Source organism: Moschus berezovskii, chromosome 6 (genome assembly GCF_049115385.1).
Source record: "Moschus berezovskii isolate FMDL1 chromosome 6, NW_MosBer_1.0, whole genome shotgun sequence".
Taxonomy (NCBI): Eukaryota; Metazoa; Chordata; class Mammalia; order Artiodactyla; family Moschidae; genus Moschus; species Moschus berezovskii.
Window position 1 is genome coordinate 117,380,368 of NC_142465.1, and position 27,407 is coordinate 117,407,774.

The 27,407-nt window shown below is 52.4% G+C and overlaps 1 protein-coding gene across 2 annotated transcripts; it reads right to left on the reverse strand.

The window, feature by feature from the left end:
• Positions 1-1,906: 1,906 nt before the first annotated feature.
• Positions 1,907-27,090, reverse strand: A4GALT (alpha 1,4-galactosyltransferase (P1PK blood group)). 2 transcript variants are annotated; one of them, XM_055395789.2, is made up of 3 exons: positions 26,995-27,090; positions 4,621-4,695; positions 1,907-3,161 (listed from the first exon to the last, which is right to left on the reverse strand). In XM_055395789.2, the coding sequence occupies exon 3, from the start codon at positions 3,119-3,121 to the stop codon at positions 2,054-2,056; it is 1,068 nt and encodes a 355-aa protein (XP_055251764.2). In that variant the 5' UTR covers positions 3,122-3,161; positions 4,621-4,695; positions 26,995-27,090; the 3' UTR covers positions 1,907-2,053. The 2 variants fall into 2 exon arrangements, with proteins under 2 accessions (XP_055251764.2, XP_055251759.2); XM_055395784.2 differs by having other exon boundaries at positions 4,554-4,695; positions 26,995-27,068.
• Between the last annotated feature and the right edge of the window lie 317 nt (positions 27,091-27,407).

Sequence of the window (27,407 nt, forward strand, 5' to 3'; positions counted from 1 at the left end):
GCTACCTCCTTGCTTGCGTGTGACTGGTCAGCTTGGAGGGTTCATTAAATAATTGACAGGACACCTGCCACGGGCCCCTACCGTACCACACACTGCCCCCCAGTGGAGGGATGGGACCTCATCTCCCCCAGACAAAAATATCTGTAAAAACATGGGCCAGAAACAAACAACAGGATTCCTAGGATCTGATTACTGTTGCCAGGGCGGCCTTCCACGGGAGTCCACCCCTCCCTTCCTTCTCCTTTCAGAGAATTTAAAAGCAAACGCACACCAAAGGTTCTGACAGGGTCAGCCGACACGCTGCCAGGCATCAGGCCGATGGTGAACTTGGGATGGGGCAGAAGGGAGCTGAGGATCTCTCTGGAATCCAGTCCAGGCCCAGGGGTCCAGGAAGGGCTCTGGACTGTGGGTGTTGCACCCAGAGGTGATGAGGAGGGCAAGCTCTCACCTGGGCTCTACTATTATAGTAAAATCTACTCATTTTCAAAAGATTTTAAAAGACAGGTGAGATGATGCTGTGGTTGGAGAATTACCTCATACATTCATTGTTTTAATCAAAAACATCACCTGCTCTTGATTACCCCTAGAGCCAGGGACCTCACCTCCTTACCAGGCTGCCCATGATCTTCTACTGGCAGGATCCAGAGGCCTCTGAACACCTCTGCCTTGGCTGCCAAAGAGCAGCCTGCTGAGCCCGAGTTCCTGACAGTATCCCCAGTCCTCTGTCCTACAGGGAGGGCTTCTTCAGCCTGCTGGAAGGCCCAGCTCTCACAAGAAGCCTCCTTCCTCAATACAAACCAGCTGGGGCCTCACCCTGTGAGATTTTCCTCTGGCCCATCCCTGGGGCTGCCAACATGGAACTGCAGTCTCTCCAAGGTTCTCAGCCAGACAGCCAGCGTGAGCCAGGAAGGATCCCACAGGCTTCGCGCCTCTCTCCCTGGGGCTCCTCTAACCTAGGAGGCATATGCCCGGGTGGTGGGTTCCTCATCTGGCTCAGTTCAGGCCAGAACAGAATCAGGCTGATTATGGGGTGGAGGTGGGGGTGCTGGGGGGACCCAACCAAGGCTGTCTGAGCCTTGAAAAATGAGGTGGGAAGACAGGCTCCTCCCCTTGCCCACTGCAGTCACTCTCCGGCACCCAGGCCCGGAGCCCACCCAGTGGCCAGGTCCCTGGACCCCTCTGACCAAGGCAGGCCGTGTGCACTCAGGTGAGTCACCACCACTGCCCTCCCAGATGCCTGCCCACAGCTGCAGGGTGGGGCTCACAAGAGCGGTGCGAATGAATGCATTTCAGCCACCAGAAAGCTCTGGATGTGGGTGACTCACTTTATTGTGTTTACTGCGGGCAGGGTAGGGGGTGTTTTCTTTAAAATGCTTTTCCTGAGCCAAAAGGACTCCAGGCCCCTTGCCCCTGAGTGGGCAGCTGGCCCGTGTCACTCCTGCAACGTCTCTGGGAGAAAGGATGGGGTGGGCAGGCAGGGCATTTCCCAAAGAGCTCCCCAGGCCAACTCTGCCGGCTGCCCCTCCCCCCAAAAAAGAAACCAAAACCCCAAAAGCACCCCACCCCTTGGGCTCTTGAAGCTGGGTCTGCCACCCGGCACCCCCACCAGCTGCCTCCTCCCCCTCCTTCCCACGCGCTTCTCCGTGCTCCCCCCACCCCTGACTTCGTGGGCACTTCAGCCCAGCCTGCCGCCCTGCACGGTGCTTTCATATTCGCCGGGTTTGCCCATTGTGAACAAGACCCAGGGGTGCTCACCCAGCCCACTGCAGCTCATTCTGTCTGGAGAGGCCTCCCCCACCACTGGTGGTCTCAATGCTGTGACGGTGCGCGGGCCCAGGGGGTGGCTCACCAGAGCAGGCCCCAGGGGCCGCGGCACGCCCTCCAGTAACAGCTCTCTGGCCAACAGCTCCTCGTCCTCCCCACCACCTGCCCCAGACCCCGGGGCTGCCGTGGCCCAGCCTCCCGTCTCCAGCCTCCCATCTCGCCTCCCCTGGGAAGGCGGGCCCCAGAGCTCCTCTCCGCCACATGCAGGGAGGTGAGCTGGCAGGACCCCTCACAAGTACATCTTCATGGCCTCGTGTGTTGTGGGGCAGTAGCGGGCGTGGAGCTGGGCCAGCAGGGCCCTGGACGTGGCCTCAAAGCGCGTGCCCTGGCTCTTCTTGTTCCACACATGGACCGCGAAGGTGGCATTGAGTAGCCGGGTCAGCTCCTGGGAGCTGACGTCTTCGAAGTACTTCTTCCAGTTCTGCCAGGGGATGGGGTAGAAGGCCTCGGGGGGCAGGGTGGTGACACCGCGGCAGGCGCGGCTCTCGCTCAGGCTGCGGATGGAGCACCACTTCTTGAAGACCCGCGTGAGCAGCTGCGGGCCCTGGTGGCCCCAGATCCAGCCGTTGTAGTGGGCCACGAAGTCGTGCATGCACTGCGCCATGAACTCGTGGTGCCGCTCGAAGGCCAGGAAGGCGCCGTTGAGGACATAGCGGGACTGGGTGCCCAGCGCGTTGGTCAGGTTCCTCAGGTCCTTGAGGACGATGAAGTCCGTGTCCAGGTAGATGCCGCCGAACTTCCACAGCAGCGCGATCCTGGAGGCGTCGGAGAGCACCGGTAGCAGGTAGGGCTCCCAGCGCCGCTGCGCAGCCGCGTACCAGGCGGCCAGCGGCGTGTCCCGGAAGAGCTCCCCCAGGTCCAGGGGGCGCATCTGGACGTTGGGGAAACAGCCCAGGAGCGAGAGGCCCAGGTGCCGCGGGCGGGAGGCGTTCCCGCCAGGCAGTCCCTTCATCAGGACCACCACCGGGGACTCGGGGTGCGCCCTGGCGGCTGACTCCACGGAGCACATGAACAGGAAGTTGGGATTCGTCCGGTCAGAGGTCTCCAGGAAGAAGATGTTGCCTGGAGGCACGGTGCCGGAGGGCGGGGAGGTTGGGGGGACCACGTGGGGGCAGGGGACGTCCACAGGCAGGTTAGAGAGTTGTCCTTGGCCCCTGGGCTCTCCCACAATGTGCCAGTAGACCATGACGGAGACGAAGAAGGTGAACTTGAAGCCGATGATGAAGAGGGTGCAGACCCGCTGCCTCGGGGTGCCCCGGAGCAGCCGCAGCAGGCAGTCGGGGGGCGCGGACGTCATCTCCCCAGATGTCAGGAGCCTCCAGCAGGAATCGACTGGTCTGTAAGAGACGAGCACCATACTCAGGCAGCCTGCTGGCTTTCCCGGCCCAAGAAGAACACTGCCCACAGATACCAGCCACGGCTGACCCCGGCTTCCAGACCCCACGGGCCAGCCAGGTGCTCAGGGCCCCCTCTCTGACCTCAGCTGTAAAGTGGGAGCAGCAGGTCATGGACTGAGATCTGGGCAGAGGCCCTTCCACTCTGTGACATACTGGCGAGCTGCCTGTCTGTAAGGTCTGTCCCCTCTGAACTGCCAGCCTGTGATGTGAGACCCAATGCAGGCATCTCTCAGCCCCATTTGGTTTCACCAGCTGGGCCTGGAGCTGGTCTAAGAGGAATGGCTGCCCGCAGCCACAGGGACTCTGAGCAGGAGGCCTGGGAGGCTGGGTGCCAGCATGCAAGCTCGCTCAGAAGCAGGACGGGAGGACCCCAGGCACGTGGGTATGCTTGCTGGGTCCCCAAGCCCTTGGGTGGACATGACAGAGTCCCCTGGGCCCCTGGCTTCCCCAGCCCTTGCCTGGAGGGAGAGGGACAGGGAGGTTGTGCTATATAAGCTGTCACTCTGTCACCTGACTAGCACCGCTGCCCCTGGACCCTTATTCTCTCTTGACGCCCAGGCTGTGGCTGGCCGGCAGCAGGAACATTCCCAGGTGCCTTGCAAGAGGCTGGGGGAGACGAGAGGCTTGTGGTGGGACCGTGTGAGTCCTGGGACACATGGGACCTGTGTCTGCCTGAACCAGCTGTAAGATGGTCATACTGGAGCAAGGATAATATTCATTCACTCAGCGAATACTGACTGCCCACCACACACATGTCAGGGGGCCTTCTCAGCATTTCAAACATATTAAGCCATTAAACACAGCCACCCTGTGGGGCGGGAATCATCCTCCTTTTACATGGTGAGGACACTGAAGCACAGAGAAGTCCGGTAACTCATGCAGAGTCCTCTAGTTGGCCAGAAGAAGGGCAGGGGGTTTGAACCCAGGCGACCTGGCTCCAGGTCTGTGCTCTCACCACTGAGACATGCTGCCCTGCAGAGATGGCACAACCGTGTGAACATGCTGGTGCCTGGGGACTCTGTACACGTCGACCTGGACAGTACTATGAACAGAATCCTGGCTGGCGTTTACTGTCCTGAATCCACATCCATCCAAGCCTCAGTAATGCCAGGGTGCAGTTGCATAGTTTCCACTTTAGAGGCCAGGAAGCTTGGGTGCAAGCGGGCAGGGTACTGGGTGCAGCCTGGGGAAGCCACAGTCAACCCTTCCCCAGGACAGAGGGGTCATGTGGTCACAGCAGGGTCCCAGGAGGCTGTGACTTGCCCAGTGGGGCCCATCCCTCCCCAAGGCTGAGGCCGGGAACCGCGGCCACGGCATGGGCTGGAAACTGACCAGCCTGGGCAGCCCATGGTGGCGAGGTGGGGAACCGGGCAGCCTGGCCGGCCTCCTGGAGACACACCCTGGGTCAGCAGCCAGCCTTCTCTGCCAGCAGGAACCGGATCCTTCCCCACAGTCTCCATGCCCGCAAATCCATCTGCAAAAGATGGCGAGAGACAGAGTGAGGCTGGTTCCCAGCCACACGGGCCAGGCAGGCTGGGCCTGCGGCTCACTTGTTCATTCGGCCCTCCACTCCCTTGGCCCCTGGGGGAACATGCTGGGGAGAAGAGAGAGTTAGGTGCAGCTCTACCCGAGGAGTGCTCGGCTTCAAGGGGAGACCATGTGGGAGAGGCAATCAACCTGATGATGGCGGAACTGGAGCCAAGGGGCCAGCGGAGCGGAAGCAGGCAGCTTCCTGGAGGAGGTGACACTTGATGAGAAGGGAGTCAGCCATGAGCGTGGAGGAGACCTGCACACCTCTCTCCCCCCAGGGCCCGGCTCAGCGTCAGATACACAGTAGTCACACAGGAAACGGACTCACAGCCTGCTTCATTCACTCAACAGCCAGAAAAGAAAAGAAAGAAAGTGAAGTCACTCAGTCGTGTCCGACTCTTGGGACCCCATGGACTGTAAGCTACTATGCTCCTCTGTCCATGGGATTTTCCAGGCAACAGCCAGGGGGACGATTTAAATACGCAAGTCTGGCCGGGCTGCTCCTCTGCTCAGAGGATGAGTGAGGTGGGAGGCCTAGTTCATGAGCGGGTGGCACGTCCCCCGACCCTGACCTCACCACCTGGCTTCCTGGTTCTGCCTCAAGCCCATCCCCCCCACGCTGCCGACTCCGGGCCTCCGCACCTGCTGTTCCCTCTGCTCAGGATGCTCTTCCTGCAGATGTGCACTGGGCTGGCTCCTTCATCTCCCCACCCTCCCCGCCCCCGGTCCCTCTAAGATCCCAGCTTCCCCACAACCCCACCGCCGCCTCCTCTGGCCTGTTCTCCCTGGACTTATTCTGATACACTGTACGTTCCTGTGCTTGTCCGTTTTGGTTATTTATTCGGAACATAACCCCTATGAGGACAGGTATTTTCGTATGTCCGGTGTAGGTTTATTTATTTTTTTAGTGTCTAGAATGCTGCCTGGCTCTTGGTATGTAATAAACAAACAGTGAGTGAGGGACTCAGCGTGTGGGTGTGTACCTACGCAAAATGAATGAAGGGGCCAATCAGTGAGTGATCACGGATGAACGAAGCAACAGATGAATGAGTTAGCAAATCAGCGCGTGGGGCAACAGCCAGCCAGCACAGGAGGGGAGGACACGGGGGTCAGAGCAGCTGCCTGGGACCCCTGCCGGGCCGCGGATGCCAACCAATAACCTCGTGTTCCCCGGGCCCTGGTTTTCCCCACAGGGAGAGAGGCTATTTCGGTCCTGAGTATTTTTAATCCTCTGTGAGCCACAGTGCTGAGTGCACACAGCCCGGCGGCGGAGGGAGCGAGGCCGGGGCTGTGTGGGGGCCCGGAGGGTCCTGGCTCTCCCATGGGGTGTGCTTTCAGGGTGGGGATAGGAGCCTGTCGAGGAGGCAAGATGTGCTGGCCGTGGCTGAGGGAGCCAGACGCGAGCAGCAGCACCGTATTTGGTGCCGGAGCCCAAGACCCGGGAATGGAAACCGTTTATGACGTGAAGCTGGCCGCAGCCCAGTAGCCGTGTGACCTCAGGCCCAAAGCACTCTCCCGTCCCCAGGAGAGCCTCACAGCCCAAGTCCTGGCCTTTGTCAGTCCAGCCTGGTGCATTCCTGCCACCTCCTCCTGTCTCCTGACCACCACCTCCAGCCCTGCCCTGGGGAGATATTCCCCGTTAGCACCTAACTGTGGTCATGTCCTGGCTCTAAGTCCTTCTCTGGCTCTCCATCATCAAGACCCTCCGTTGTCCCGCTCAGGGAGGAAGGAAGTGCAGGGCTGGTGGAGACAGAAGGCTGAAGGTCCAACCAGTCCCCTTCGGAGCTGGCCCTTGGCACTGGCTCTGTGGCTCCCACCTCAGGAGCATGGCATCAAGGGCATCAAGCTCATATGTCTAGAAAAGGCTCAGGGACCTGGCACTCGTCACCCCCAACCATGGCCTACACCCATCTCTGCCCCCGAGTAGGGAGCCTCTACCTCTGACCCTTGCTGGGCTCCTGGGTCCAGCCCATGGCAGAGAAAAGGGTTTTAAGTCATGTGTAACTGGGGTCCCCAGGGGAGACAGGGTGGTTGTCTGCTGGTCTGGGTTGTCCAGCATCCATTCCCACTTCTGATAACCACACCCCGATTTCCTTTGGGGAACCGCCCTTGCCCCACAGACTCCACTCCCAACTCTGCGGGTGGGCACGGGATCCAGGTCTGGGTACTGGCTGTGCAGTGCTCCCCAGCCACAGTGATGCCCCCACGCTCTGCTCCCAGAGTCTGGAAGGTGCCATGGATGCTGGTGGCCTGCTCATCGGGGGAGGTCGAGGACAAAACCCAGTAAACGCGGGACGGGAGCTCTCTGGCACTTACTGGGTTTAGGAGCCACCGACTGTCCCAAACTAGAGACGACTTGCCCAGCCCCTCACATGAAAGGGGGAGAAATGGAGGCTTAGTGATGCCCAGTCCCACACAGAGAGAATCACAGTCGAGGCGGGACTAGAACTCAGCTCCCACACCAGCCCACATGCAACTAGACGTCAGGGTTGCAATTTCTCCAGTGTTTCCCTCCCAAGGGCCCTGGGAGCCAGGACCTAGCTCTGGACTCTGCAGGAGCAAGCGACTACCTGTCTTCCACTTCTGTGACAGTCATTTAATTAAAAAAAAATTATTTAAAAAATTTTTAATAATTTTTCTTGACCTTGCCCATGACCTGCAAGATCTTAGTTCCCCAACTAGGAACTGGACCCGAGCCACCTGCAGTGGAAGTGCGGACTCTTAACCACTGGACTTCCAGGGAAGTCCTCTCTTCTTTTTATTAATTTATTTTATTCATTTATTCATTTGGCTGTGCTGGGTCTCGGTTATAACGCGTGGGGTTTTTGATCTTCACTGTGGCATGTGAGATCTAGTTCTGTGACCAGGGATCAAACCCGGGCCCCCTGCATCGGGAGTGTGGATCTTAGCCACTGGATCACCAGGGAAGTCCCCGATAGGTTACCTAAGACCGGGGGCCTCAGTTTCCTCACCTGTGGGAGGGGAGTGCAGAGGCTGCCCTCGGTGCCACGTGCATCTCGACCTGCACGTGGCCCTTTCTGGCTCTGTTATCGGCTGGGGGCAGTGTAGGGTTTGGAAACCAATGCCTGTGGGCAGATATGCATAGGAAGGATGGAGGAGGCACTGCCAGAGGGTCCTTCTCCTTCCTGGAGACCCCCAGGACTGCAGAGGTTGCAGCTGGCAGAACCTTGTTCTCTGACGTGGAGGGCGGACCCTGATCGGAGAGAAGAGCCTTGAAGCAAATGATGGCACCTTCCAGAGATTTCTCCAATCAACCAGTCGGCAATCCATCCATGCCTCAACCCCACCCGCCTCTTCCTCTCTCCTCCTCCTTTCCGCCCCCAGCCCCTCTCTCGGCCCCTCCCTCTCCCTCCTTTCCGCCCCCAGCCCCTCTCTCGGCCCCTCCTGCCCCTCCCTCTCCCTCCTTTCCGCCCCCAGCCCCTCTCTCGGCCCCTCCTGCCCCTCCCTCTCCCTCCTTTCCGCCCCCAGCCCCTCTCTTGGCCCCTCCTGCCCCTCCCTCTCCTCCTCCTTTCCGCCCCCAGCCCCTCTCTAGGCCCCTCCTGCCCCTCCCTCTCCTCCTCCTTTCCTCCCCCAGCCCCTCTCTCGGCCCCTCCTGCCCCTCCCTCTCCCTCCTTTCTGCCCCCAGCCCCTCTCTCGGCCCCTCCTGCCCCCCCCTCCTGCTGCCCCACCAGGTCTGTCTCTCTCTCCATCTCCTTCCCTCTCAAACAACCCCGGGGTGCCCTTTAGGTCCTTGACCCCACGATTCTGCGTAGGGGCAGGGGTGCAATGGGAGGACACAGAGACAGATGGGGCCAAAGGCCAGGTTGGCAGCACTCAAAGGACCCGGATAAGCAGCTGCCTCCCCTCACCCCAAGGAAGCTCCTCCCCAAGCTAGGGATCCAAAGGCCGCAACTGGGACCTGGCAGAGATGGGGGTGCCATGGGTGATGGAAGAGATAGGGGAGGACTTCCCTTGCAGTCCAGGGCTTAATACTCTGCCCTTCCATCACAGCGGGCTGGGGTTCCATCTCCGGTCGGGGAACAAGATCCCACATGACAAAAAGGCATGGCCAAAATACAAATAAATAAAATGGTTAATTAAAAAAAGAAGCGATCAGAGAGTCAACTGCATCTTTCTGCTTGAGGAGGATGCATCTCATGGAGGTCAGGAGGCCCTGCCCGGCCCCGGCTGGGGTCAGTGTGTTTCTCAGTTCAGCCGGACCCCCAGTGAGGGCTGCAGGATTATTCCAGCTCGTCCCTGCGCCCGCTCCTCTGTTTAACCTTCAGAAAACCTAAGTGACTTGTCCAAGGGGCCACGCTTGCCGCACTGGGGCTGGAGGGTGCTTGCAGGTCTGCCCAGCCCCACTCGAACTGCTCTGTGACTTTGGGCCACTCCCTTCCTTTGCTGGGCCTCAGATTCCTTCTGCACCATGGGGAAGGGAGAACCGGACTAGCCCAAAGCTCTGCCTGTGGGGGCGCAGGGCCCATGCTGGTCTACCTCCTTGGTAAGTTAACGGCTGAGCAGATGTGGAGGCTATACACCGAGGGATCCCGGGGCAGGTCACCCAGCCAGGAGATGGAGTATAGAATTCAAACCCAGGTCCCTGCTGACAGCTTCTGTTCCGCCACTAATTGGCTCCGTGACCTTGGGCCTGTGCCTGCCCCCATGCCCTTTACATTAATAAAGTTGAGGGGCATGGGCTTTTGGTCTTAGAATTCAGACCCTCCTTGGTGTGAAAAATCAACATCTCCAGCTTCCAAACCCTACTTGGAGGATCTGCTGTCCGGTCCTCCCACGGACCCCACCTCCACTCTTTCAGGGCATAAACGATTTCTACTCAAGAAGTAAGACTGACGGATACTAAAAGGCAGTGATCCTTGTATAAGTGGCTGTTTTCAGAGCCGAGGTTACAAAATGTTCCCCCCTCCAAAGCCTGTAAGTTGTTCCGAGGACAGAAATTCCTGAAGCCAGAATCTAGCAGGCAGTGACTTGCTCTTGGGGGGTTATGACAGACAGAAAAATAGGAGGAAGAGACCTCTGTTTCCAAGAGGAATAAGGCATAGTCTTAGTTCTGAGTCTTCCCTCTCCTACTGATGTCAGACTGAGCAATGAGGGAAAGGAAAAAAATAAACCACAAGCTACAGCGTTAGGGAAAGAAACCAGGAGCAGGAAAAACTCATAAACTCCAAGTCACATGTAAGTGCTGCCCAAGGCACCTGAGGCCAGCAGATATGGCAGTGGGGGTGGGGGAGAGCGTGGCACCGGGGTGCCCAGCAGTGCAAGATCACAGCAATCACCACCTCTAAAAGGAAGACGAGGCACTGCCCTGTTGGTCCAATAGTTAAGACTCTGCTTCCAATGCAGGGGGCACGGGTACAGTCTCTGGTTGGGGAACTAAGATCCCACATGCCATGTGGTGTGGCCAAAAAATAAATAAATTTAAAAAAGGAAGATGAATAAGACAGGAGCCAGGGGCTAAATGAACCAGAAGGGTTCAAGGTTGGAGGTGGTGGCCTCTTCAATCAGGTTGGGTTCTGAAGGCAACAGAAGAGAAGTTGCAGAGGAAAACCATATATTAAAGGAACAATCCACTCCTGTAAAAACAGAGGGAGTCTTTCAGTAGAGAAATCTAGAGAACGATCCTGGCCTATCTCCCAATTTCCATCAAAACCTCCTGTTAGTTGCTGGTCCAGGAAAATTCTGCTAATTCAAATAGAGGGAAAAAAAATTTGTTAAAGGCATAATAAACACAACATCCATCCAAAGATGCTACATGAATGAAGAGGGAAAGGAACACTGGTGTTCCCTTATGTAGAAAGATGAGTCACTATAAAAATATGGCCATAAAACAAACCAAAATTCTAAGTCAAAATGGCAGCATGAATTGAAAACAATTAAAATAAAACACACCGAGAAAAAAGTAATTCCCGCTTGAAGACCAGAAAGCAGAAATACAAAAACTGGAGAAGTTCTTGAAAAAGCTATGAGGACAACAGGTGAGAACTGATAGACCTCAGGAAAGAACGAGAAGAAAAAGACAAAAACATTTCAGAAATGAAGACCAAACTACAAGAAACACAGGGAGAGTAGACATGAAGTACAGTAAGAGGTACAGAGATTAAAATGAGAAAAGGGAACAAAACCAAATAGAAATAAAGAGATGACAGAATTCAAGAAGACAGAGAAAAGATGTAAAGGAGATACAACAAATGCATAACTAGGGTTTCTAAAGAAGAAGATGAAAACAATGGACTAGCATAAATATTTAAACTTATAATCCAGGAAAACTCTTCTGAAATAAGGGAAGATTTCATTTCATGAATCGAAACAGTACCACATGTAGTACTGGAGATCACTGACCCAGAATGGTAAGTCCCAAGACATTTTCTAGTAAAACGAATGAACTTTATAAAGACACAAAAATAAATCTTTGGGCCGCTACCCATGGCTCAGATGGTAAAGAATCTGCCTGCAACACTGGAGACCCAGGTTCGATCCGTGGGTTAGGAAGACCCCCGGAGGAGGGAATGGCTACCCACTCCAGTATTCTTGCCTGGAGAATCCCAGGGACAGAGGAGCCTAGTCCGTAGGGTCACAAAGAGTCCAACACAATTGAGTGACTGAGCACGCACACAGAAAGACCTATGAAGGAAGCAGAGTCAGGCCTGTATCAGATTTCTTGGCGACAGTAAATGACAGATAGTGGAGCAACACCTACAGGATTCTCAAGGAAATAAACTGTGAGCCAAAAATTAATATGTCATCCCTTCGTGGATACGAAGTGGTTCAGGACTCCCACAGCCACCAAAATCCACAGATGCTCAAGTCCATGACATAAAATGGTATAGTATTTGCATATAAGTCAGACACATTTCCCAAATTCTCTAAATCATCTCTAGATTATCTATAATACCCAATATAAAGTGAAGTGAAAGTGTTCATCGCTCAGTAATGTAAACGCTACATTAATAGTTGCAAGTGTGCAGCACAGTCAGGTTTTCCTTTTTGGAATGTTCTGGAATTTTTTTCCTTTTAATAATTTAGACCCACAGGTGGTTGAATCTGTGGATGTGGAACCCAGAGATTTGGAGGGTTGAGTGTATAGCCAAGCTGTTCTTTAAATACGAAGGTTACACACTAAGTTTCAAAATGTAAGGACCTGGGCAATAATGTATTATGAGTAATAAACAGTTCAGTTCAGTTCAGTCGCTCAGTCGTGTCCGACTCTCCGTGACCACATGAATCACAGCACGCCAGGCCTCCCTGTCCATCACCAACTCCCAGAGTTCACTCAAACTCATGTCCACAGAGTCGGTGATGCCATCCAGCCATCTCATTCTCCGTCGTCCCCTTCTCCTCCCGCCCCCAACCTTTCCCAGCATCAGAGTCTTTTCCAGTGAGTCAACTCGTCACATGAGGTGGCCAAAGTATTGCAGTTTCAGCTTTAGCATCAGTCCCTCCAATGAACACCCAGGACTGATCTCCTTTAGAATGGACTGGTTGGATCTCCTTGCAGTCCAAGGGACTCTCAAGAGTCTTCTCTAACACCACAGATCAAAAGCATAGATTCTTCGGCGATCAGCCTTCCTCACAGTCCAACTCTCACATCCATACATGACCACGGGAAAAACCATTGCCTTGACTAGACGGACCTTGGTTGGCAAAGTAATAAACACAGCCAACCAAATAGTGACTGGACTCACTTTAGTAACAGGTCTGAGAATATTTAACTTCAGTTCCTTTACGCCCATCAAAAAGGTAGGAAATAAGGATGACAGGATGGAATGACAATGGTATCTAGTCAGACAATATAAAAATGTAAACGAAAAATGGGTAGGATGGGCAAAAAGCTGGAAAGTAGAACAAGCTCTGGTTGCCTCATCTCTAATTGCTAGGGGGTAAAAACTAAAGCGGTAAGAGTTTAAGCATATTGAAAGTGGAAAGGTGATGCGAAGAAGGATAATCCTGCCCAATGTTACTGCGTCTAATGAGCTGCACCGTCACGTTATACACCACCAAAAACAAAACGCTGCCAACTAAGCGAAGCTGCTCTGCTTTCTTATTATGCAGGATTGTTCTTTTGCAAGAATTTTTTTTTAAGTTAGATTTTTAAATCACCTATCACATCTGTGTATACAGAGCATGGAAGGAAGGAAGGAATGGTATGAAGGAAGGAATTCCATAGGAAGGAATAATAAATTTAGTAAGGTGTTCGTGAAATTCCACCACACAGAAAAACTGATTCTCCTGAATGACTGCACCTCAGTGTCACTGTCCGTGTTTTCCTACATGGCAGCATCGAGTCCCGGAGAAGGCAATGGCACCCCACTCCAGTGCTCTTGCCTAGAAAATCCCATGGATGGAGGAGCCTGGTGGGCTGCAGTCTGTGGGGTTGCTATGGGTCGGACACGACTGAGCGACTTCACTTTCACGCATTGGAGAAGGAAATGGCAACCCACTCCAGTGTTCTTGCCTGGAGAATCTCAGGGACGGGGGAGCCTGGTGGGCTTCCGTCTATGGGGTCACACAGAGTCGGACACGACTGAAGTGACTTAGTAGCAGCAGCAGCATCAAGTCCAGTTTACATCATTGAACTTGAGTGTGGGAGGATTTTGGTAGCTGTGGGGGATTCCCTGCGTGGATACTAAGGGACAACCATATATTAATCTTTGGCTCACCCTTTCCATCAACTGTAGGTGGAGCAGCACTTCTTCAAAGAGTGCTTCACTCTTGCCTCAAGAGGTTTTTCCCAGCTGCGGACATCTCTTCAGGTTGTCATGTCACCGAATGAGCAGGAAGTGGCAGCTGTCAGGAACACTGCCTGACTGTGAGCTTCCAGAAGCACTGGATGGAGACAATATACGCCTTACTCAGTACAGTATCAGCTGAAATGAGTAGTGACTAGAGAAAGGGGAGGATGGAGAAGAAACCAGCTGAATGTATTGTTATTCACAGAAGAGAAACAATAGACACTATCTAAAGGAGATCAGTCCTGGGTGTTCATTGGAAGGACTGATGCTAAAGCTGAAACTCCAATACTTTGGCCACCTCATGTGACGAGTTGACTCACTGGAAAAGAGTCTGATGCTGGGAGGGACTGGGGGCGGGAGGAGACGGGGACGACAGAGAATGAGATGGTTGGACAACATCACCGACTCGATGGACATGAGTTTGAGTGAACTCCGTGAGTTGGTGATGGACAGGGAGGCCTGGCGTGCTGTGATTCATGGGGTCTCAAACAGTCGGACACGACTGAGAGACTGAACTGAACTGAAAGAAAGAAGGAACTAGGAATATTATATGAAGGATAAATATAAAAAAATGTAACCACTAGAACAAAATTACAAGCTTTCCCAAATATCAGAAAGATCGCTATTTTTTGTTTTGGGTTGTTTGCTTGTTTTCATCAGAATATAGCCCTCCTAGGGGCTTCCCCGGTGGTCCAATGGCCAAGAATCTGTGCTCCCAAGGCAGGGGACCTGGGTTCAGTCCCTGGTTAGGGAACTAGATCCCACATGTCACAATGAAAGATCCCACATGCTGCAACTAAGGATCTCTCATGCTTGCAACTAAGACCCAGTACAGCCAAACAAGTAGATACATATGTGTGTATGTTATATACAAAAAAGGAATGTAGCCCTCCCATAAGCACAAAGGCATGCATATATATGTACACAGCATGACTGGAAAGATCAAAGACATCAGCCACATCAATAAATATAAACAGATTTAACTTATCTATAAAAGGAAAATATTTTTTTAGTTTACATCCAAGCAAATTTCAACTCTATCTTGTATTTGAGAGACATACATCAGAAAAGGTTAAAAGTAAAAGAATGAGCAAACGTTTAAAGACACATACAAACAAACATAAAGCTGAAGCCATAATCTTAGTATCTGACAAGGGGAATTAAAGCCAGGCATCACTAGATGAGCCAAAGAAAGGCCACTTATAATGCTAAGTCATATAATTCACAAAGTGTCAGAAACACTGCAGCGATTTTCAGGAGGGAGAAATAACAGGGATGTCAGGATAAACGGATGGGAACACACTAATAACAGACTGTGACTCACCTTTCTGAGTCCAAGAAACAAGGAGATCAAACACAAAATCATTCAGAAGATCTACAAAATAACCAAAAAGTGCTACTCTATATTGAATTCTTGATCCTAATGATAAACAATTCACTTATTTTTCAAGAGCAGATGGAACATTTATGAAAATTGAAAACCTCAACAAAACCCATAAACATAAATAAAAAATACATTTTAAAAATACAAAGCAGTATGACTAGAAAGTAATGTAAAAGTCAGGAAATTTTTTTAAAAACAAAACCTCTCTCTGGGACAATTCTTGAGTCAAAAGGGAAGTACAAACGGGATTTGTGGCATTTCTAGAAAACAACCACATCAAAATACCAAGAATCTGAATCTACAAGGCACTGCTGCAGATTTATCAGAAGAATGTTTATAGCCTCCAATACACGTGACAAGTAAAACAGGACCGATAAGAAGAAAGAAAGCAGCAGGCAAAAAACGGTAGAAAAAGAACCTAAACATTTCCTTAAAATGTTAGAAAATAAGAAGACTAAGGAAAGAAAAATTACAGTAGAAAACAGTCAAGAAGCGGATAAACAGTAGAATGAAGACATAAGGCCAAAAACAGGCTCTTTGGAAAATATTCAATATATAAATCACAAGTAACCTAATTAAGAAAATAAGAGAGTGAGGAGGTGAGGAGTGGGCACCCAGTGCAAAGTAAGTCATGCCAAATGGGAAAGGAGCCAAAGAAGCAGAGGAGAACTTTGTTTTTAATTGTAAGATAGTACTTTGCAAATAACATTTGAAACCTGAAAAAAATAGTTTCTAGACAAATGTAATAAATCAAGATCGTTCCCAGAACAGTCAGTCTAGACAGGCCAACTTTTACATAAGACATAGAATTATACAAGATCATTTAGAAACAAAAGCAACAAGAAAATTTTAGAGAGGAATTTTATGAATTTACATAACAGAAGATCTCAATGCTTTTAAAAGTGTTAAATAGCAAAATATAAGAAGGAACACTTTTTAAAAATTTAAGTATGGTGGTTTATTCACTAAGTCATATTGGACTCTTGCAATCCCATGGACTGTAGCCCACCAGGCTCCTCCATCCACGGGATTTTCCAGGCAAGAATACTGGAGTCGATTGTCACTTTTGTCACTTCCTTCTCCAGGGTGCCTTCCTGACCCAGGGATCGAATCCAGGTCTCCTGCATTGCAGGCGGATGGGTTCTTTACTGACTAAGTCACCAGAGAAGTCTAAGTACAAAGAATTTACGTTAGTATAATACAGACATCAAAACCTGACAAAGACTGCACGAGACACTCTGCTGACCAATATCACTGATGAAAACCACTGTAAAGATCCTAAATAAAAAGCAAATAGAATTTAACAGCACATCAAAAGAATGAAAAATCAAAACCATGTGGGTTGGGACTTCCCAGGTGGTCCAGTGGCTAAGACTCCACACTCCCTATGCAGGGGGCCCTGGGTCAATCCCTGGTCAGGGAACCAGATCCCACATGCCACAACAAAACAAAACAAAACCAAGTGGGTTTTATTCTTGGAATGCAAGAATGGTTCAATATTAGGATGTCTTTAATATAATTCACCATATTCACAGATCTAAGGAGGAAAACCATACTAATATCCCCAGACATGCTAAAGTAATTTGACAAGATTTCCAACACTCTTTCTGGATAAATTAGGAATCAATGGATACTTCCTTAACAAAATTATGTATATCAGCATCAAAGCCAAGAGCCAGCTTCATACAGGAGTGTGAACACTCAGCTTCATACATGAGGGAACTCTTGCTGAAGATAGGAAAAGGACAAAGTGTCCAGCACCCTCGTGGGCACTGGAGGTATTCATCAAAGCAACTCGGCAAGAGAAATTAGAGCTATTAAAACTGAATGAAAGTGAATTCGCTCAGTCGTGCCTGACTCTTTGCCACCCCGTGGACTGTAGCCCGCCAGGCTCCTCTGTCCATGGAACACTCCAGGCAAGAATACTAGAGTGGGTTGCCATTCCCTTCTCCAGGAGATCTTCCTGATCCAGGGATCGAACCTGGGTCTCTGACACTGCAGGCAGATTCTTTACTGTCTGAGCTACCAGTGAAGCTATGATGCAAACAGGGAGCAAACCTCCCCCCTAAACCTTAAACAGAAAAAGCTAAAATTACTGCTATTTTTACACAATACTACTATATACCTAGACAAGTCAAGAGAAACTGTTGAAAAACTCCTGCTAATAAAGAAATATCATAAGGTGATAGGAAACAGACAGACACATACACAAATATAAAAAAGCAGCTAGAAACAGAAGATATAATGAAAAGATTCCTACTTACAACCACCACCAGAACACTTAGGGTTAAACTTAACAAAGATGTTCAACATTCATGTGAACAAAACTTTTAAGCCACTGACAGTACAAAATAAACTTGAACAAGCACTGTTTTTGGACAGAAGATTCAGCATTTTAAAGATGTCGATTTTCTCTTAGCCAGTGTATAAACTGCACTCGATTCTATGGTTCAACAAATGGATTCTAAAGTTTATCTAGAAAAATAAGCAAGGGACTTCCCTGTGGTACAGTGGTAAAGAATCTGCCCGCTAATGTAGGGGACATGGGTTCAATCCCTGGTCTGGGAAGATTCCACACACCATGGGGCAACGAAGCCCGTGAGCCACAACTGCTGAAGCCCGCGTACCTAGAGCCTGTGCTCTGCAACAAGAGAAGCCACTGCACTGAGAAGTCTGAGCTCCACAACTAGAGCAACCCCTACTCGCTGCAACTAGAGAAATGAAGACTCAGCACAAATAAAGAAATAAAATAAAATTTAAAAAAGAAAAATAAGCAAGACCCGACAGGAAAACTCTGAGGAAAGGAACGTGTGAAGAAGGGCTGGACTTTTGGAGACTGACACATTGAAGCACCAATAACGAAAAGAACCCAGTTTTTGCACATAAACAGGGCAATGAAGCAAATCACAGCACGAGTATGGTATTTGCATATCCAACACAGGCAGCATCTCCAAATGCGTGAGTAAAAATGGATCTTTTAATACAGCTGTTGGGCAAGCAGGGAAGCCAGTAGGGAAAAAGAACCAGATGAGCTGATATCTCAGAATATGCCCAGGATAAATCCCAAATGTAATAATAAATGTTTCAGACAAAACAAGAGTGAATTCCTTAATAAACTTAGAGTTGGGAAGGTTTTCTTAATTATGAATGAAATCCAGAAGTCATGAAAAGAAAAAGTTTCCCTGCAACCTTTTGCCAAATACTGAGAAAGTAAAAAACATAAGTGACATCTTGGGATGGCTTTTGTTTCTCTCAGATCCCAGATGTCCCATTTTTCTAACTTAGAAAGTGATCCCACAAATCAAGGAGAAAAAATGAACAATCCAAGAGAAAATGAGCCAAGGTCACATCTCACACACACACACACACACACACACACGCTGATGCTTAAACCGATAAGCAAGATGGGGGAGCTTTTTGTAAGAAAAATGCAGGTCAAAACAGTCAGATAGCATCTCTCACCCATCAGATTTGCAAGAATCTAAAACTTCGACAACACATCCTTCAGGCAAGGCTCTGAGGAAATGGGCACCCATACAGTGCTGGTAGGGGTGGAGGGCAAGTGACCAACATCTATCAAAATTACACATTCATGTACCCTTTCGCCTCGCAGCCCCACTATGTGAATTTATCCTACAGATAAGTGATATTTGTACCGGTCACGGGTTTGTTTGCAACCGCAAATGATTAGAAACAACCCAAGGTCTTTCTTGAAGGGACTGATTAAACACACAGTGACACTCATATCTTGGAAAACAATGTCCGCTCCCAGGGGGCCAGGAACAAGGTCACTCTGACTCATCACATGGCCAGCACAGACCCTAGCACATCAAAGGTGTTTAATACATATTTTCTGAAAGAATGAATGAATGATCCCTAAACTGCCCAGAAAGCCAGGATCAAATGAGCAACTAATCTAGGGGAGTGGCGTCTGCAAACCGCTAAACCCTGAGCCTGCGCAGAGGACAACTGTTAGAATATGTAACTGATGTGTCCCGCCTCACCGTCTAAGGGCACAAAATAAGGTTGCATGCCGTGTCCCTTCATATTCAAGTACCTGAGTATGCACCTGTCCCAGGAGAGAAAGGTGACCTTCCCAACACTACAAGGCTAGTACCTGGTCAGGGGGAGGGGTCGAGGGGGGTGCCACCAGGATCTGCTATTAGGTTTGTCTGCATCTGAAAGTCTCAGAGGCTTTTTTCTTCCCTGAGGCCATCTCAGGCCCCCCAAGGTCACTCTGCAGTAGAGCCTGGGCTCCGGCTCTCAGGATCAGGGTGAAGTCACCTTCTGCTCAGTGCAGGGAGTGATAACTCACCACGGATCTGGACATCCAGACATCTGCTCTTAGCGACCCTGGACTGGGAGGACCGGGGCGGGGGTGCGGAACAGTTATGGATGGCTTCTCTTGAAAAGCTGACATGTGTGCGGACGCCAGAAGGAGGTGAGGCAGCAGCTGGATGGATTTCTGGGGAAAGTGTGTCCAGGGAAGAAAGTCAGGGAGTGCAAAGGCCCTGAGGCATGTGTGCCTGAGGGACTGACCCTGGAGTCACCACAGGACCAGGAGAGGCCAGAGACAGAGGGGACACTGGGCTGGGGTGGGGAGGGGGCTTGAGGGCCACCGCAAGGACTTGACAGCTGATTGGCAGGGGGTACCATGGGGCAATTTTGAGGAGGAAAGGGTTATAGTGTGACTTTTTCTGGGGGGGTCACCCTGTGTGGCTTGTGGAATCCTAGTTCTCCACCTCGGCAATGAAAGCCCCAAATCCTAACCACTGGACTGCCAGGGAATTCCCTAGTGTGGCTTATGTCTTGAAGAAATCTTTCCGGATCTGGCTGCTTTTTGAGTCTAAATCACAGGTGATGTGTCGCAACAGGGCAACAGGAATGTATTACAGGGCTATTGTGATCATGGGGAGAGGGAAGTGGAGAGAAGGAAGTAGGGGGAGAGCTCCGCTAAACAGATTTCCCCTCTAACACTCCTTCCCTCCCCCCAGCCCAGCCCAGCTCTCTCCCTCTCTGGGTCCCAAGGACCTGCCACCCCAGGCTCCTCCTGCTGCAGCCCCACACAAGCCCACAGACCCCACAGTGTTGGGGTCCTGAAAGCTCTGCCTCCCCAGCCCTGTCCGCTCCGGGCACATGACCTCCAGACTAGCCGAGTTGACTTCTGCCCTATTGCTCAAGCCACGAGGCTCTGCAGAAACCCAGGTTTCTCTCCCAAAAGGTCCCTCCATGGTCCCCTGCCCAGGAACTTCCTGAGCAGAAAAGGTATGAAGGAAGTTTGCCATCTGTCCGCCTACCAGGCACCCCACTTAACACCACGCGTCCTGGATCTCCATGTCCACTGCGGTGGCCCCTCTTACAAATGAAAAACTAAGGTGCAGAGCAAAGGGGCTGCTGGGCTAGTAAAGGTGGGAGGCAGGATCGGTACCACCCAGGTATGTGTCCCCAAATCTCAGACTATCCTTCCTCCGTCTCTCCCGACCTAGGAAGCCACCTAGATACTGACTCGTACTGTAGCCCGTGGGCTGGGTCCCCATTTCTGCACACATTCACACCAGGAGGAGCTCGTGGCTACCTTCCAAAGGAGTGTGAACAGCACTCACCCCAAACCCTGCGCTCCCCCATAGCCCAGACCTCTGGCAGACCTTCAGAGCCCCTGAGCAAGTCCTGTGGGGAACCACCGGGGTGAATTTGGTCTTGGAGTGAACTGGGATTGCAGGAAAGTGGGCACCAAGCCAGATGCTGCCCACTTAGCCTGATATTAAATCAGGGAGGGCCTGGCATACAGCAGGTGCACAATAAGTGCGTGATGACTGACAGTGGTGAGGGATACAGGACAGCCATCCCGACATATCCTCAATGCCTTTGAAAATGATGGTTAAAAATTTGCAAGAAAAACCAGCTCTTCTCTATTGCTCAAGGCACCAGGCTCTGGGAACACCAAATTTCTGAAACAAGCTCTTCCTTCCCAAAATGTCCCTCCACCTTCCCGACCCGGCAACCCCTCAATCATGGTGGGGAAGATGAGCTGCCATTTGCCAAGAATCCATCAAACTACTGTCACGGTTTTCTTCATACCTTTGAGTATTGCCTCTGTGTGTCCACAGCGCGTATACACAGACACTTATCCAACAGTGGGATCATGGTCGGTGGGGCTCCCAGTTTTTCTAGAGGGATGTGTGTGTGCGTGCATGTGTGCGCCTGGGGGGCAGGGGAGGGGACGTCCAGTCACCACTCTCAGTGAACAGCTCTTGCTTTGCTCTTTATCTTGAAGGTTTGAGGGGAGGGTATGTGACACGTCAGCATTTTGGCATATGCTTTCCAGTCCTTTTCGGCCGGCTCCACTCACATGGAGCAGTGTTTACACGGGCTGTGTCCAGGAGGCGCACAGAAAGGGATCCTTACCCACACCGTTCTACACCTTGCTTTATTTTTCACTTAAAAATATGCGGGGCCCCTGTCTCCTAAAACCAGGTGGTAGTTACATAACCAGACCCATTTCCTAAAACTCCTCAAATTGGACACATGCAATGGGGTGTAAATTCTGAATTAAACTCTTTGGAAATACACGCTGTGCCTCCATAATGTCAGTAGACATGGCTCCAGGCCCTACCTCTCCAGGGTAATCCCACCTTGACTGCTGGAGGGGCGTCCCCTTGTAACTCAGCTGGTAAAGAATCCACCTGCAATACACAGACCTGGGTTAGATCTCTGGGTTGGGAAGATCCCCTGGAGAAGAGAAAGGCTACCCACTCCAGTAATCTGGCCTGGAAAATTCCATGGACTGTATAGTCCGTGAGGTTGCACAGAGTCAGACTCAACTGAGTGACTTTCACTTTTCACTTTGACTGCTGGAAATGTGGCTTCTATCTTTTTGCTTTTATAGACAACACTGTGGTATCTTAGCACTTACATCTCTCAACACATCCTTAATTACTTCTGTAGGACTGTTCCGAGGAGAAGGCAATGGTAACCCACTCCCCTGGAAAATCCCATGGACAGAAGAGCCTGGTAGGCTGTAGTCCATGGGGTCACGAAGAGTCGGACACGACTGAGCATCTTCACTTTCACGTATTGGAGAAGGAAATGGCAGCCCACCCCAGTGTTCTTGCCTGGAGAATCCCAGGGACGGAGGAGCCTGGTGGGCTGCTATCTATGGGGTCGCACAGAGTCGGACATGACTGAAGCGACTTAGCAGCAGCAGCAGCAGGACTGTTCCTAGAAATGAGCTGCTTAGGTCAAAGGAAATGAAAATCTGTTCTCAATACAGGTCATCACGGCTGTCAAGAACTTAAAAAGTCCAAGTTCTCTCCAGTGTCAGGGCTTGTCCTCCTTCCCATCCTCTCATTGGGAAGAGAGACGGCTGTGGCCGAGTTAGCATTTATTAAAAGCTCCCCGTCAGGGATGGAGCTGTGTGGTTTAATATAACAACGGTGTATATTTCCTGAGGGCTCACCATGCACAGACACTGGTTAGAGTGGCTTTTCCTTCAGTAACTCATTTAATCTTCCCAATTGCTGCGTGAGGCAGGTCCTCTTATTATCAATCACAGTTTAAGAATTGGAAACCGAGGCCCAGCTGGGATTCAAACATCCTCTGCCAGGTGAAATAACTCTGTCTGTAGCCCAGTCCCGTTCAACTGGGACTGCACTGTGGCCAGGGGCTCAGATCTTGCTGCGGTCAAGAGGAGGCGGCTGACTCAGTTCCTCGTCTGTAAAATGGGACTGACAGCTCAGAGGGCTGAGAGGGTTTAAAAAGAAGAGCAGGTTAATAAACCCCTGGCGTCAGGTGGGGGCTTGACCAACAGAAAGAAAAGCGAAAGTGCTAGTCACTCAGTCACCTCCGACTCTTTGTGACACCACGGACTGTAGCTCACCAGGCTCCTCTGTCCATGGAATTCTCCAGGCAAGGATACTGGAGTGGGTTGCCGTTCCCTTTTCCAGGGGATCTTCTGGATGCAGGGATCGAACCCAGGTCTCCTGCACTGAAGGAGGATTCTTTACTGTCTGAGCCAGAAGCCCGCCCTCAAATCAGGAGATTGCCTTGGAAGCTGCTGGAAAAAGCACCTGATGACTACAGACACCGGGGTGCGGTGGGGGAGGTGGGGAGGGGGCAGTCTCTGGGCTCCATGTCTGTATCTGGGACAATGGCGTCTGCACTTTCAAATCAAGCTGTTCATGGAATGTAAGGACCACTTTTCTGTTTTACTTTCATGTGCAGCCAGCAACTCAGACTTTGCACAGGTGTGACATCCAGAAGGCCCTGCTGACCCTGCAGCACTTGGTTCCTGCTGGGTGATAGGAGAGTTTGGAGCACTGCCCAGAATGGGAGGGGCCCTCCTAGTCCCTGTGGCCAGTTCTGCAGAGCTGGAAGCTCCTGGCTCCACTGGGGTCTGTCCAGAGGGAAGACAAACAGAGGCAGGCAGGGGAGGAAGGGATGCTCACTCACCAAGCTCTAGACACAGGAAGATGGGTACTGTTTCTCGCTAGCTACTAGAGATGGAGGCTTGGCAAGGACTCTCAAGGGCAGGCGGTGAGTGCAGGGGGAACTCGTCAAGGCACTTCCCCTCCCTCCGGAGTCTGTCAATGGGGGTGATAACACCTCCTACCTCCCAGGGAAAGGAGGAGGACTCAAGGGAAATGAGGTTGGCAAACAGCATAGGGTGCTGGGGGCCTCAGGTCCAGAACCCACCGATGATGCTTTTTTTTACTTTCTTCTCTGGGAAGATCAAAGTCAACCCATAAGATGCCTTCCCAGCCCCTCCCTCCCACCTCCTGTCTTCATCAGCTCAGAAGGCCCCTCTGGACCAGTTCCAGCCCTCTCCTGCCTCCAGCACCCTCTGGGACTTCATCTACCGACCTGCCCCTCCCTCTTCAGGGACTTCAGCCACTCCCTCCTGGCTCTTTCCCATCAGCTTATAAATGCAGCCAGTCTCCCTTATCCAAAAGCACAGATACAGTAAAACAAAAATTTAAAACGTGCTGCTCAAATACACACACCATCAGCAGCAAAAATAGTAATAGCCTAGTCATAACCCGGGAGAAGATCTTTGCCACCAAGAGACCAGACAAGCAGCAAGCCTCTCACTGATGAACTCAAACAAGAGAGTAAGAAACACCCAAAGATACTAGATGTTCATACTCTTTGACCCCAGTAATTTCATTTCCAGGAAATAACAGGAAATGCACGTTCACAGCCTAAGGAAGTACACATGGCACGGTTCCGATAGAGAGCCAGCTGACGCTACACTGATTACCAGGTAATTCCCTCTCCAGAAAAAAATATCTGGCAATGCATAAATTTATCTATGAACTGAATGTAACACAACCTAAAAGAGCCAAATACTAAAAAAAATCCAACAAAACCTAAATGTCAAATGAAACTCATTAACTAAATATGATGTCACAATATCTAAGCATTGAAAAATATAAAAAAAGAATTAGAGAAAGATGAGGAATTTGCAATGTTTGTATAAACAAGATATCCAAATATGTTGTTGTTTAGTCGCTCAGTCGTGTCTGATTCTTTACGACCCCATAGACTGTAGCCCACCAGGCTCCCCTGTCTGTGGGATTTCCCAGGCAAGAGTACTGGAGAAGGTTGCCATTTCCTTCTCCAGGGGATCTTCCCGAACCAGGGATGGAGCCTGAGTCTCCTGCATTGTCAGGCAGATTCTTTACCACTAAGCTACCAGGGAAGCCATTCAAATATGTACCAATGTGTTTTTTTAAGAGCCTGGCAAATTTTAACAATAGTTATCTCCAAGTGATAACTGGTGGCTCAGGCAGTCGTTCAGTCCCTGGGTTGGAAGATCTCCTGGAGGAGAGCATGGCAACCCACTCCAGTATTCTTGCCTGAAGAATCCCCATGGACAGAGGAGCCTGGCGTATATTCGGTCCATGGGGTCACAGAGTCGGACATGACTGAGTGACTAAGCACAGCACATCTCCAAGTGATGGGATTATGGAATTTCCCCCCTACTTTCAGTTCATTCATTCAAGCAAAAGTCAGTAAACGCCTACTATGTCAGACTGGGCGCTAGGCTTCTGGCAAGGTTCCTCCCTCCAGGAGCTTCTAATCTGGACAGGAGGAGGAAGGCAACAGAATGCAGGGCAGGTCAGTCACCAGGAGGTAAGGGCGCACCTGCGCGCTGCCTGGCTGGGAGAAAGTGCATTCCAGAGAGCGCAGCAATGAGCACAGCTTGGGTGGCCAGATTGAAGGTGGAACCATCCCCACCAGAAGGTGAAGCAGCTGCTGCGGGGTCGGGGCGGGGAAGAGCTGTTTTCACAGATTAAGCTCCCCTTTTCTCACCCACCCCTCTTCCCATCTGGTTACAAATGCCCCCCAGCAGCCACCTGGTCTCACTCTACCCTGGTACCAACCCAGACCCACAGGGAACAGCATTCTCTGCTGCCCTGGGTCCCCGAAGAGCTGGACCTCCATGGCACTGTGGAAGGGGCTGACGAGGGGCCGACTTGATGACGCGGTGTGTCACAACTTCCTTAAGTTCCAACTAAGTCACCTTCCCAAGGCAGCTCAGCTGAATCAGCCTGCAATGCAGGAGACCCTGGTTCAATTCCTGGGTCAGGAAGTTCCCCTGGAGAAGGACAGGTTAGCCACTCCAGTACTCTTGTCTGGAGAATCCTCACGGACAGAGGAACCTGGCAGGCTACAGTCCATGGGGGTCGCAAAGAGTCGGACACGGCTGAGCGACTAAGCACAAGTCACTTTGAAAAATGCTGTCCACCCTCACACACACCAGGAACAAGTCCACTAGCCTAGGCAGCTCTAGGGCTTCAACAGGTACAAAGCAAAACAAAATATTAAAGAATTTCCACTTTGGTGTTTGTCCTCTAATATGGAGCGGCCACAGTGGACAAGCAGGGACAGGCACCAGGGCACTGGAAACAAGTTTGGAAGGAAAAGGAGCAACTGAGAAGGTTCCATCTTGACTCTCCTTTTTTATTTGGGCCTGATTTGGCTGCTGGGCTCTTTGGCTGTGGGAACAGGGATGCGAGCAGGAGGGGACAGTCACAGCTGGAGGGGGTGCCAGAGGGGTAGCCCCAGGGAGTTTGATGGAGGAGGGCACAAAGGATTCCAGAGACCCCCAAAGGGCCACCACTGTGCCTCCGATCACTTCGTATTTGGCGGAGACCAAAAGGGTGTCCTCTAGAGAAAGGGCCGTGAGGTCAGGCGAGGTGGTTCCTAACCCTCTCAGAGCTGGGGGCCCGGCTGCATCTGGCCGGGAGGTGGGAACCTTTGCCTGGAACGTGTCAGAAGCGGAAACTGAGGCCGGGGACTCCGCTAGCGTCAAGGGGCGTGGGCTGAGACTGGACATCCCCGGAAAGAGCCTCTGCCAGCGCACCACAGCTCCCGCTGGGACTCGACGTTTCCCATCTGGAGGAGAGAAGCACGCCGGAAAGAGGCGGTGGTCTGCGGATCCGGATCCCCGGGACGGAGCGCTTAGACCCTGCTCTCCCCACTTCCCAGTTCCGACCCAGTAGGTCCCTTCACCTGGAGAGAGCCCTTTCCCCCTTCGCCGTCCAAAGCCTCAGCATCCTCAAAGGCCCAGGGGGACGCCTCCCATCCCCCGGCAGTCTCCCCGACCAGCCGGCCGCTCCCCCCGACCCCTCTCCCCAGCGGCGCCCCGAGGGGCCAGGGGCGATCGCGGCCGGCGGCGAGGCCTCCGGGACTTTTCCGCGCCCCCAGGCAGAGCGGCGCGGCTCGCCCAAGGGCGCAGCGCCGGCCGGGGGAGCCGGCCCTCGGACCCGGGCTTCTCGCTCCTACGGCCGCTCTGCTCCTGCCGCGGGGACCCCCCGCCCGGGCGGCGCTGCCCGGAGGGCTCCCGGGCGGGGCGCGCCCTCCCTTCTCGGGCTGGGCTCCCAGCCCAGCCGCCGCGCTCAACTCGGGTGCCTCTGGGGCGGAGGCTGCGGTCGGGGAACCAGAGCGCACAGTCGGTGCGCACGCGAGCGACCCTCCCGAACAGGTGGTCCCCGCGGGCGGCGGCCGAGCCCTCCGCAGCCCCTTCCCCTTCCTTCTCCCGGAGCGCGCCTCCCCGCCCGGGCCCGGGGCGCCCCCGGCCTGTGCCCCGGAGCCCGGCCACTCGTACCTCTGGCTGCTGCGACTCCGGCCGGCGGACAACGCGGCCCCGCGGGCCCGGCGGCGGCAGGCGGGCGGCGGGCGGCGGGCGGCTGGCCGGCGGGGCCGGGAGACCGGCGGGCGGAGCGCCGCTCCCCAGCCCGGGGCGGGGTCAGCGCCGCCCCGCCCCGCCCCGCCCCGCGGGGGTCCGCGAGTCCGCGCCACTCCCGGCGCCCGGGGCTGGACCCCGTCAGCCCGCGGGCCCGCGGGTACGGAGCACTCCCCGTGCCTCCCTGCCGCGTAGTCTATGGGTTTACGATCCCTTTCCCCCATTTAACAGATGAGCCAAACGAGGCTCAGAGCGGTTACGGGACTTCCAGGTCAAGCAGCTGGGCAAGGGCAGTAGCGGCGCTGGGACTCGGGCCGGCCTGTTGCCGCTGTGCC

Coding starts and splice junctions, on each gene's coding strand:
- A4GALT (XM_055395789.2), bottom strand. CDS start 3,121: ATGACGTCCGCGCCCCCCGACTGCCTGCTGCGGCTGCTCCGGGGCACC.